At 47.1% G+C, this 12,865-nt stretch overlaps 1 protein-coding gene across 1 annotated transcript in view; it reads left to right on the plus strand.

The window, feature by feature from the left end:
• The first annotated feature begins 10,200 nt into the window (after positions 1 to 10,200).
• APOLTP (apolipoprotein lipid transfer particle homolog) overlaps positions 10,201 to 12,865 on the plus strand; it is a 140,312-nt gene continuing 137,647 nt past the window's right edge. Inside the window, exon 1 of the mRNA XM_087870433.1 lies at positions 10,201 to 10,261. Within this exon, the coding sequence (XP_087726559.1) occupies positions 10,207 to 10,261 (55 nt within the window). The 5' untranslated portion in view covers positions 10,201 to 10,206. The remainder of the gene's footprint in view (positions 10,262 to 12,865) is intronic.

A 12,865-nucleotide genomic window follows, 5' to 3' on the forward strand; every position in this document is an offset into this window, starting at 1 on the left:
TTAAGAGTACAACGTGTAATTAAGTAATATTGGTAAAGCAAAGGGTAGAATTGAGGGCAGGACCTCCGTACTACCGTCTTTGGAACCAGGACAGTGCAGAGGAAGGGGGCAGTACAGGCTTGCTGACTTTCAGAAGGAAAAAGAAGTGAAAGCAGCAGTTCCATCAAGAATTGTGCCTGAGTCACCTACAGCCTGCAGTGTGGTTGGGGCAAGTCATTTAAACTTCCCTGGGCCAAGTTCCTCTCCTCTGGAAAAAGAGGCAGGGTGATCCTTCCAGCTCTAAAAGTCTGTGCTGGGGAATAGGCGGGTCCAGGGGAAGGCTATGGAACATTCCAGAACATGCCAGAACATGCCAGAGCATGCTGGAATATGGCAGGGGCCGGCTCTCAGGGCCTATCAGGGGCAAGCTAGGAAACTTCTCAAAACACATGCTCAGCACCAAGCAGTCTCAGTCAGGACCAGGCAGCGTTCAGCTTTGATGAGCAGGATCAAAAGAGCCAAGCAGGTGGGACTCAAGACCTGACCACCCGTGTCCCCTTTCCAGCATCTGCTGCCAGGTGTGAGTGTCGGCATCAGCACACCAGGCTCACCGTGGGGACGGAACCAGTGGCCACCTCTGCGGGTCACTTGAAAGCCCTCACGTTCCTTTACAGGTGGGCCTGGGGGCCGCCTTCCTCCCCAGCCTGCAAAGCCCTCTTGAGAGCATCTCTTCCGTGTTCACGGGCCTCAGGCCAGGTGTTTCTTCCCTGCGTCCTGATGAACGGGGCCCATTCCCTGGAAGCAGAAACGAATACACGCTTGGACGTGGGTTATGGTCGTCACAGGAGCTCATTGATTACCTGGCGGGCCCCAGCAGCGGGTGTGAATAGAATGCTGCACAGGTGTTCTCAGGTTTAGAGGAGGTGGGGTTGCAAGCAGGTGTGGATGATCTAACAGAGACCCAGGCGCAGTGGTTGCTGGGACTTTGAGCAGGAAAAGTGGGGGAGAAGGGGCTGGGAGACGCAGGCTTCCGGACACGGAAGAAGCACTCAAACTCCACTGTGCAGTCTCTTCTGTCGACAGCCACTGACAAAGGGTGTCAAGGTAAGAGCTTTCTTGGCGGGGGGAAGGGGCGATAGCTTTATTTTATGGAGATAGAATCCTCCCGTTTAAAGTGTACAACCAATGGGGTTTTTTGGGGGTATATTCAGTCATAGAATTTTGCAACTATCACCATCATCAACTTTACAACGTTTTCATCATCCCCAAAAGAGACCCCGTACCTTACAGTTGCCACCCCACCCCACCCCCCGCCAGCCCGAAGCAAGTCCTAATCTACTTCATCTCTATGGGTTTGCTCCTTTCGGGTATTTCATACAGCGTGTGGTTTTTCGTGTCTGGCTTTTTTTTTTTTTTTTTTTTTTCACTTAGCACAACATGTCTGAGTTCATCCACGTTGGAGTGGGTGTCAGGAAGTCTCCCGCTGCGTGGATGGACCGCATTTGGTTTCTCTGTGGATGGCGACCTTTTGCTAAGACATTCCTGGTTGTGAAATCGCTACTTGCTGTGTAGGCCGTTCAAAAAGGGGTCAGCTGTGTGCTGTTTGTTAGAAGGGTTGCTTGTTGGACAGTTTTGGCGTTCTTTGAAGATTTTTTTTTATTGCGGCAAGCCAAGGTAGGAACTTTTGAGGATGAAAGGGGTTGCTGTTTACGATTGTCCGAGACGGCAGGTGTGAGTGGGGGGCCATCCTGGGCAAACTGGAGGTACGGATGCCCCACTCCTGGACCAGGGTCTTGCTCCAGCGGCCCCTCGATAAGGACGCTGGGGAGACCGGCTCCTGCTGACGACCCCGTGTGTGATTTCTCAGCCTGACCAACCGGGCTCGGGGCTTCCCACTCTTCCCCCGTCCCCCTCCAGCTCAGGGTCCATTAAACAGCCAGAGCCTTTTGTTCTGGGAATTCCCCAACAGTGAGAAGACTCCCCTACATCTGGGCTGATCCACCTGAACCTCCGTGGGCACCCTGTTCCCTGGGTTGGGGGGGGTGAGGAACAGGAGGGGTTCCCCCTTACCCCATCGAATTGAGTGATTGAAGGGTTAAGGTGTCATTTGGGGCTGGTTGCTTTAACTGATAGCAGCTCCATGCCTGGAAGCAGCTGGAATGGGTCCTTGGTCTTTGGTGGGAAAGTGGTTTCTGTATTGGGAGGCCTGTAGCTGGTGTGTAAAATTAACATGAGGCTTGACGACCTGACCCGCTGAATGTGGAGGGCAGCCACCCACATGGGGTCCGTGGGCAGGTCCTTTTCTCTGCATCGGCGCTCCCACCTTGGGGAAGTGAAACCCACGGGGTCGTTTTCATTGAAGATGCAGTTTCAATACACCCCCACAAAGGAAGTAGAGTCACAAGATTGATTATGTAAAGAAATGGGCTGGGGCCCCAGTGAGTTGGGGGATGGGCAGTCCTCTGGGCCAGGGCACCAGGGAGCAGGAGACGGAGAGTGGGGTAGCCTCCACCTGTCCCTTACAAGATGGTGGGGTGGAGGTCGCTGACTTTTTCAGTGCTCAGCTCGGGGCGGTTAGTGCCTCCCCGGGAAAGCAAGGTGGGAACTTGGGGTGGGAATCCAGGAGCTGGGGTTCTCCCCTTAAATGTGCAGATCCTGGGCATGAGCTGGGTTGTTCTATGGTCACATGCCTCCCTAGCAACTCAAAACAGCTGATTTCTCATCACAGTTGCCCCCGCAATGAGGGATACAGAGGGAAGGGTGGTCTTTGCCCTTGACGTTATTACACTGTAAAGCGTTTCATGGCCTGGCGCTTACCTGCCTTCCCTCTTTCCTGCAAAATATCCAAACGCCTTTTCTGTTTCTTTTCCCTCGTTTTTCACTAGCTGCCAGTATTCCATGCAGACTTCTTGGCCTTTCACTCATAAACAGTTAAAATTTATTAAATGTTCCTATTAATGTCTTTTAGAGTATTTTTCTAAGTTTGTTTATTTTTTAATATTCTGTGCACCCAACATGGGGCTCGAACTCACAGCCCCAAGGTCGAGAGTCGCATGCTCTTTCAACTGAGCCACCCAAATGCCCCCATAAACAGTTAAATTTTTAAAAGAAGATTTTATTTATTAGAGAAAGCCTGTGAGCACACAAGCGGGGAGAGGGGGAGAGGAGCGGCAGGCAGAGGGAGGGGGAGAGGCAGGCCCCACTGAGCAGGGAGCCCAACGTGGGGCTGGATCCCTGGATCTCGGGATCTTGACCTGAGCTGAAGGCAGCCGCTTCACTGAGCCCCCCCAGGCGCCCCAAACAGTTAATTTTTGAATAAGCATTCTATGCCCCAGAGCAAAATTCAAATGGTGCAGTAAGAATGGACTCTTGTTCATGCTTCTGGCAGCCCCCCCAGACAAAACCACGTTACCAGTTCCTGGCAGGTTCTTGCCCAGAGGGCTCTACACATTAGCAAGCAGACACATTTATTTTCTCTTTTGCTTCAATCTTTTAACACATGGTGATGGCTTAAAACCTGCAATGCTCTGCATCTTGCTTTCTTCATGGTGGAAATATGAAGCATGGTGGAGCACGGTGGTCCCCGAAGTCCATACACGGGTCCCTGCAACCTTGATGTTACAGTTCGAGGCCAGAGGGATTTTGCAGGTAAGGTTTACAGACCTTCGCAGAGGGCGATTATTCTGTATTAGCTGGGTGTGCCCAGTGGTTTGAGGTGAGAGTGACCCCCTACGTATGTTCACATTCTGATCCCCAGACCCTGTGAACGTTACCTTATATGACAAAGGGGACTTCGCAGATGATGAATGTAAGGACCTGGTGATGGGGAGATTATCTTGGATAATCTTTAAGATGGGGACAGGAACCATAAGCCAATGAGTGTAGGAAGACTTCAGAAGCTCAAAAGACACTAAAATGGGTTCTCTCCACTCGGACCTTCCAGAAGAAATCAGCCCTGCCAACACCTTGATTTTTAGCCCGGTGAGATCCACATTCAACTTTTTTTTTTTTTTTAAGATTTTTATTTTTAGGTAATCTCTACACCCAACACGGGGCTCGAACTTACAACCTCAAGATCAAGAGTTGCATGTTCTGAGTGGGCCAGCCAGGCACCTCTAAGTCTCTTTTAGTTCTATGAAACTCTATCGATGTGTTGTTTTCTGTGAATAGGGTGCTCATATGCCTGGTTCATTTATTGAATAATCTTTCCAACTGTACCTGATGCTATTTTTATCACTTGTAACTCCTCTGTGTACTTGATTCTTTTCTGGCCCCTCTGTTTTCCACTTGAACAAAATATGGAGCCAGAAGACCCTCCACCAATAATTTCCAGTTCCTTTATTATGTCAATGAATGAATAAATCCAGAGAAGTCATAAGACTTTTCTAAGCTCACACTACTAAGTGCTCAAGAGATGAGCTAACCTTCCCCACCCTACCCCAGCTTTTCCAAATTCACTAATCAACAGGGAGCAGGCTTTATTTCAAAGATAAAAGATACAGCAAAAAGTAGAAATCCTACCATGCCAGCCCTGAGATTACAATGAAATTAAACTGGAAACTAATAATAGAGAACAGAAAAATCCCCAAATACTTGGAGATCAAACAATACACTTCTAAATAACAAAGCGGTCAATGAAGAAATCTTAAGAGAAACTAAAACATATTTCAAACTAAATGGAAGTGACAATACAACTTAACCAAAATTTGTGGGACTCAGCAAAAGCAGTGCTTACAGGGAAATTTGTAGCATTGATTGTAGGTTTTCTGCACATCTAATGTATGCAATCGATAATCTAAGCTCCCACCGTAGGAAACTAGAAAAAGAAGAGCAAATCAAAGAAAGCAGAAGAAATCCTAAAAATTAGAGCAGAAACCAATGAAATTGAAAAAGGATATCGGAGTCCACAAAACCAAAAGTTGGTTCTTTGAAAAGATAACCTGGCTCTAGGCTTGTAAATTTTATTTAACAAAGAAAAAGAAAGGATACAAATTACTAATATCAGAAATGAAAGAGAACGCATCATCATAGAGCCTGTGGACATTAAAAGAATAGTAAAGGAATACACTCTATACCCACAGATCTGATAACCTAGATGAAACGGGCCAATTCCTTGAAAGACACAATCTGCCAAAAACGATATAAGAAGGAACAGGTGATTTGAATAGGTCTGTATTTGTTAAGGAAATCAATAATAAACCAGTCAATAATTAACCTTCCAAAACAAAGCAGTGCAGATGGGTTTACTGGTGAATTCTACCAAACGTTTAAGGAGAAACAGTACCAGTTTTCTGTAATCTTTTTCAAAAGCTAGAAGCAGAGGGAATACCTATAACTCTGTGGGGTCAGCATTAATCCACTAGTGAAATCAGACAAACACGTTACAGAAAAGAAACAAAAAACAAACCACAGACCAATATCTTTCATGAACATAGATGCAAAAATCCTCAACAAAATATTAACAAACTGAACCCAACCATGTATAAAAGGTATTATACACCATGATCAAGTGGGATTTATCCCAAGTATGTAAGTCTGGTTCAACATTTGGAAATCAGTTAATGTAATCCATCCCATCAAACATACTGAAGAAGAAAAATCACATGATTATGTCAGTAGGTGCAGGAAAAGCATTTGACAAAATGCAATACCCATTCATGACAAAAACTCAACCAGAAATAGAAGGGAAATTCCTCAACCTGTTAAAGAAAATCTATCAAAAAATCTGCAGTTAACATCATACTTAATGGTGAGAATCTAGAAGCTTCCCCACTGAGATCAGAAATAAGGCAAGAATGTTCCCTCTCACCACTCCTTTTCAACATTGTTCTGGAAGTTCTAGCTAGTGCACTAGAACAAGAAAAGGAAATATAAGATATACAGATTGGGAAGGAGGAAATATAACTCTCTTTATTCCCAGATGACCTCTGACCATCTATGCATAAAATCTGAAAGAACTGACGAAAAGACTCTTGGAACTATTAAGCTATTATAGCAAAGTTTCAGGATACAAGGTTCATAGACAAAAGTCAATTGCTTTCCTATCTATTAGCAACAAACAAGTGGAATTTGAAAGTAAAAACGACACCATTTCTAGTAGCATCCCCCAAACGAAATACCTAGGTATAAACCTAACAAAATCTGTGTGGGATATACATGAGGAAAACTATAAAACTCTGCTGAAAGAAATAAAATAACTAAATATATATGCAAAAGACCCTAACAGACCTCCCCCAAAATCTATGGATGGCAAGTAAGTGCATAAAAAGATACTCTGGATCATATGTCATCTGGGAAATGCAAATTAAAATAATGAATTTTACTTTTTGCCTATTTATACCTATTTGCATAGCTAAGATCTGAAAGCCTGACAACATCAGATGCTGGTGAGAATGTGGAGCAACAGGAACTCTCATATGTCGCCAGCGGGAATGGAAAATGGTGCGGCCACTTTGGAAGACAGTTGGTGGTTTCTTAGAAAACTAAACACACTCTGCCGTACGGCCTGGCGATCACGCTCTTTGGTATTTACCTGGAGAAGTTAAGGGCGCCTGGCTGGCTCCGTAAGTGGAGCATGTGACTCTTGGTCTCCGGTCGTTGAGTTCAACCCCCATGTTGAGCACAGAGCCTACTTAAACAAACAAACTTATGTCCACACAGAGCTCTGCACAGAGATGTTTATGGCAGCATTATCCATAATTACCGAAACTTGGAAGCAACCAGGGTGTCCCTCGGGGTGGATGGATCAGCAAGCATGGTATATCCAGGCAATGGAATATGAGTCCGTTCTGAAGAGAGACGAGCTATCAAGCCAGGAGAAGATGGGAGGAACCTTAAGTGTATATTTGCAAGTGACAGAAACCAACGTGAGATGGCCACATACTACGATTCCAACTCTACGACATTCTGGAAAAGACAAAAGTATGGAGACCGGAAGTGAAGAGATCAGGGATTTCCAGGGACCAGGAGAGGGAACGATGAATAGGTCACTCATAGAGGAGTTTCATGGCAGTGAAAATACCCTGTATGATGCTGTGGTGATCGATACAGATCATTATACGTGTGTCCAAACCCGTAGCACGCACACCACCAGGAGTGAGCCCTAAGGCACAGTATGAGCTTGGCAGGATAACGATGCACGATGCATCAGTGTGGGTTCTTCAGTTCCACCAAATGTCCCACTGTGCTGGGGTCATTTGATATCGGGAGGCTGTGCATGTGTGGGGACAGGGGGTAAATGGGAAGTCTCTAGGCCTTCTCTGTTTTGCTACGAACCTAAAACTGCTCGAAACAATGAGGTCTGGAGAAATGTGGGTGTGGGTCATTAAGGACCAGTGTTTTGTGAACTCCTCCACCCAGGGAAGAAGAGCTCACTGTGCCCCCTACTGGTAAGTTCTCTACAATGGGTTCTCTCTTGCCCTACCTATGCAAAATAATGCTGTCTTTGGATGGATTAAAATGAAGGCTTGCGAATTTTCACAACTCTGACTTGGGTGTGATAGGACTTAATTTATCCTCTGTGTGAATTCAGAACGAGGAGCTCAATCCCCAGTTACTAGCAAGCCCAGCCCTACTCCCTGCCTTTTTTTTTTTTTTTTTTTTTTTTTTTTTTGAGTAGGAAGCTGGACTTGTCTGGCTTGTCTAGGAGGGTCTTTCTGCAAATCAAGTCCTTGAGTCCTGGTGCTCCATCCAATGGGTTCACCAGCTTTTCGCCCAGTAAGGATAGAAACATGGAGAAGCGGGACCAGAGATGCAGGGAGCCCTACCCTGGCCAGCTATGGTAGAATGGCCTGATGGCACACTCAGCTAGTCATTACACTGGTCTGGAGGGAGCTCCTCCTCCCCCCGCCCCCCCCCCCCCCCCGGTGGTTCTGATTTTCCAGGCCTAGGATGTGATGCCGCTGTGTTGACTGGGAACCGCCACGTGAAACATAGCAAGGTTTTCTACCAAATTCCTGACCGTGAACAGGGGAGGATTCTAGGACTGTGGGCAGAGACTAGAGTCTCCTGGAGAAGATGGAGGAAGGCTGACCCCTGAGCTAAGCTGCAGAATTGAGAGAGAGGAGACTCTGGAGCCAGGTGGAGTCTAGCTGTGTGACTTGGGGCAAATGACTTAACCTCTCTGTGTCCCATTTCCTTGTCTGTACCAGGGGATGATATTAATTCCATCTCAGTGGTGGTTTTGGTGGTGGGGTGAGGGGGAGGTTTGACTGAGTGAGTTAATATTCAGTGAGTGCTTTGCCCAGTGCCTGATGCGATTTTTAAAACTTGAGATATATTTGACATACGACACCGTGTAGGTTGGAGGTGTGTGACACCTTGGCTTGATACATTCATCCTGCAGCGTGGTTGCCCCTGTAGCATGAGCTGACTCCACTGTGCTGTCCCGTAACCATCATTTCTTCTAGTGTGTGGCACGACTCAGAGCTCGTCTTCTAGCAAGCTTAATGTTCATAATCCAGTTTTCTGGTCTGGGATCACTGTAGTCCGTATTAGGTCTCTAGGGCTTAGCAACTGGTTGTAAGTATACAATTTTCTAATAACATTAGTATCTGTTCGGGTTGGGTTTTTTTGTTTTGTTTTGTTTTTGAGTTTTAAGGCAGTCTCTCCTTCATAAACTCCCAACAATCCTCTGGCATAAAAACCATTCCTTTCTCAAAACCAGGGCTCTCCTTGGTACAGTTCACGTCTTCTGCATGTGTGTCTCATTTCCTCGCCGGGATTTTAGCTCCTGTAGACCCACCCTGTTTGATGTAGTTTTCTTCTTTTCTTTATAGCATTTGGCCCCACCCAGAACATGTCATGGGCCTCCAGGCAGCTGTAAGGGGACTTTTAAATCTTCAGCCCTGCGGGTTGGGGGCCAGTGAACATGTTTGAGCTGGCGGACGGGTGGGAGGGCAGAATTCCTGGTTTCAAAATATAAGAAGAAAGTGGACCATGTATAAAAGTGTAATTGGTTGTTTCTAGAAAACATCATGTGTCAGCCAGTCAGCTGAGCCTCAGTGTAACTCTCAGACAGTTACACTGAATGAGCACTTCACTGTCCATCAAGGGGTGAATGAATAAGCAATCTGTGGTTTAGCTGTCCTGTGGAATAGTACGCAGCCACGAAAAGGCAGGAAGCACAGACAGCTACATCATGCGCGAGCCTGGAAAACGTGACGCTCGACGCAGGAGACCAGTCGCTAAAGGCCACCTACTGAATGGTTCCATTCCTATGAAGTACCCACGGTTGGCGAATGCATGGAGACCGCCTGTAGATCAGCGGTGACCAGGGACTGGGGTGACAGGGAATGAGGAGTCGCCTGGTGATGGGATTTCCTTTCCTGGGGATGAAATGTTCTAAAGTTGGTTGTGGGGATGGTTGTGCAACTCTGGGTGGACCAAAAACCATTGAGTTTTGCACTTTCCATGGGGGAGTTGTCGTATCTGCATATCGTGATAAAGTGGTTTATAAAAAGCAGATTGAGAGCGGGAGGTAGGTGCCGATGAGGGGGTGCTGAAGGAGGTGGGGGCCCAGGAGGTTGGCTGCCTGGAGCCTAAAACCAAAGGTGCCGGTGAAAGGGACTTTTCAGCTGAGGAAGAGGAGGGGGGGTCTGGGAAAGGACATGGAGCAGGGTGAGCCGACCTCCCCACTCTTCTTATCTGCTGGTCCTAATGTGTCAAGGAGGGAGGCCTTGGGCCTGAGCTCTGAGAGACCCTGCAGCTGTCCCCTGTTTGGTGACAGCCGTGGCTAAGGCCTGGCCTTGCCTACCCAGAGCAGTGGGACAGACGAGCCAGACCTAACAGTGATGACAGTCTCGTGACATTGTGGAGGCACTCGGTGCCACCAAAGTGCCATTTAAACATGGTTAAAATGGTAAATTTGATTAGACCCCATTTAAAAAAAAAAAATCAACCCATGGCCGTGTTTGCCTTCTGCCCTGAGAGCTCCATTTACAAGGCTTGAAGAGGCGAACCTTTCTTTGCCCTATACTGAAAAGGGATTTTCCCCCTCATTGGTCAGACGCGCCCCCCCCCCATCCTGGGTAGAGTGCTAAGAACTTTATCAGAGGCTTCTGATTGGCTGGGTTTTTGCTCCCCTCCCCACCGGCCCCCGGGATGGGAGAGTTGATCCAAGCTGAACCCGCCCCTTTGGGAAAGAAAATCCCTTCCAGGGTGCTCTGTGCCATTGGAGAGAGGCTGATGGTGTGGGGCTCCCTTGGGCTGGTGGCGGTGCTGGTGCCCATGGGGCTCCTCGGTCTGATCCTGCTCTGGGTGCTGGTGGCCGTGACTTCGGGGAGTAAGTAAAGCTGGTGTGGTCCTGGCTCTGTCTGGGCGGGAGCTGGGACAGCAGCTCATCCACCTGGGACAGAATTTCTGCAGCTAGATGCCTGTTCACCTGCTTCTCTGCCTTGCTTGGTTTGGCCTTTCGTGGGGAAAAGCAGAGAGAGCTTATAGGTGGATCCCTCATTTCTTGCTCCTGTCTGCCACCGACCTCCTCTGAAACCTGAGACCAGATCCGCAATCCTGAGCCATGACATGCTGACCTTGGGTGCTCGAGCCTGTGTGCGGGGATGCTTAGCTGCCTGCCGGGCTGTATGAGCTTGAAGATGCTAAGGAGCTCTCTGGTGCAGGGTAACTGGGTGAAATGAGCTTTTATCTGCTGTTTATTGCAGAAGGGGCTAGGACAGCACTTTTCAATAAAAATACAATGGGAGCCAATATGTAATTTGAAAGTTTCTAGCAGCCATGTTTAAAAAATGTTAAAAAGGTATGGGTGACATTAATTTTAAGAATATATTTTACTGGACCCAATAGAGCCAAAATCTCATTAGAACATGTAATCAATGTAAAAACTATCAGTGAGATGTATTTTCCATTCTCTGAAATCCAGTGTGTGTTTTATACTGAGAGTGTATTTCAGTTTTTCTTTTTTAAGATTTTATTTTTAAGTCCTCTCCACACCCAACGTGGGGCTTGAACGTTCAACCCCGAGATCAGGAGTCACGCGCTCTCCCAAGTGAGCCAGCCAGGCGCCCCCATGTTCCAGTTCAGATACTAAACTTTCATTGCAAATACTTGATGTGTATTTTGATTTCCTAAGATATAGAGTTGAAAAAGGAACTTTGTATTCTAAGTTGTTTTAGACGTACTTAAGTTTCCCAGTAGCTGACTTTAGTAACGGTTTTTAATTTAAAATTAATAACAAAAAATTAAACTAACAAATTACAAAATGAAGAGCTCCTCTGTAACCCCAGCCACATGTCAGATGCCCACTAGCTACCGTGGCTGGCATCTGTCTATTTTGCTGGATGGTGCAGGTCAGGTTATAGCTGTTTTTTAATTTTGCTTTGTTTTTTGGTTTTTTTTTTTTGTTTTTTTTTTTTGCTATCTTTTTAGCACTTAATTGCCCAGTGCATAGTAGGTATTCAGTAAATCTGTTCTGGATTAAATGAATGAACACAGAACAGAACTGACATCTGAGAAAGCTGAAATGAGACCCGGTTTCATTTCCAGGCTGTAGAGATAGCCTCAATTTCAGTCCATTTCAAATCTCTCCCTAGAAATGAGTAGAATCCGATGGGAAGATTTCTTACCTCCCAAGACTCCGTGTTTCCCCCCTCCTTTGTTGATCTCTTAAGTGAGATTGTTGAACTGTTTTGAAACTTTTTTCTTTTAATTTAATTTTTTTTTAAGTGTTGGAGAGGTGGAAGGGAACAAGACTCATTTTGAGCACTGATGCACACACCTCATTTCTGGAGCTCACGGTGGATGGGGGCTCACGGGCTCAGCTGCTTTGTGGCATAGCTGGTGGGCAAAGCAGATGGAGAGGTTGTTGGACAAGCAAACAGGCAGAATGCTGGATCTGTGCACGACTGGGCGTTTAACGATTATGCGTAAATTAACGATTATATGTAAACAGGTTTAATTTGGTGCCCAGAGTACATGTTGTCAAAGAGTTGGAGGAAAATTGGGAGGTAAATCCACTGAGTTAAATGTCTTTGAAATGCAGTTTTACCCATCGATACTCGAATGCATTTTGTTAGATGACCCACAACATTTGGGAGTTGGGGATATCCTACCATGTTCTTGTGTTGCCAAGGGTCTATACAAAATAGTCTAAAATGCACTTGACCCTGTCTGGGGAAGTGCTTTGTCTTTCAAGGGATTAAGCAGGCTGGCATGGGTAATGATTGAGGCACGGCACGGTGGGGTGGTTTTGAGGATAGAAATGGTATGATTGAAAAGCCATTGTATGAAAATGGTGGCAGCTGGATACCTGGCTACGGCTGCTCCGGGAGGGCTGATGGTGGCCGATGGTGGCTGGAAAGATCCAGGCAAATGGCTGGAAGGAAGGACAAAGAGGGTTGACAGATGGTGGAAGTGGGGAGGCCCCAGGCTGGGGAGGAGGGCTGGGGGATTCCCTGCAGAGGGAGCTCAGTGTCCTGAGGTAGGGGCTCAGCAGGTCGGGAGCCCATGCTGTTCATGCTGTGGTTGTCTTCTGCAGCTGAGAAGGCGGTGGGGGCAGGGATGAGGTGTCCCGAGACCCACCAGGGAGCAGCACTAGACCCCACCATTCACTGCTGCAGCCCCTTGGTCTGGCTTGTTGGTTCACAGTGGTCAGGGCGGGCCCGCTGGGGTGGAACGGCAGGAGCCTGGGGTGTGGAAAGCAGGAGGAAGAGTGTTTGGGCAGGAAGCAACAGCGTGTGCAGAGGCCTTGATCTGGAGAAGAGCCAGTATGGCTGGAGGGTGAAGGTGGTGTGAGATGTGGCCGGAGGGCAAAGCGAGGCCAGCTCTCAGGGTAAGGACGTCCTTATGAGTGCATGTGGCTTGGGGGTGGTGGGCAGGAGACCTAGGAGCTGTTAAACCAGGAGTGATGTGATCAGGTTTTTAGGTTTTTCAG

Source organism: Ursus americanus, chromosome 2, assembly GCF_024610735.1.
Source record: "Ursus americanus isolate L20-20 chromosome 2, mUrsAme1.1.p, whole genome shotgun sequence".
In the NCBI taxonomy this organism is placed as follows: domain Eukaryota; kingdom Metazoa; phylum Chordata; class Mammalia; order Carnivora; family Ursidae; genus Ursus; species Ursus americanus.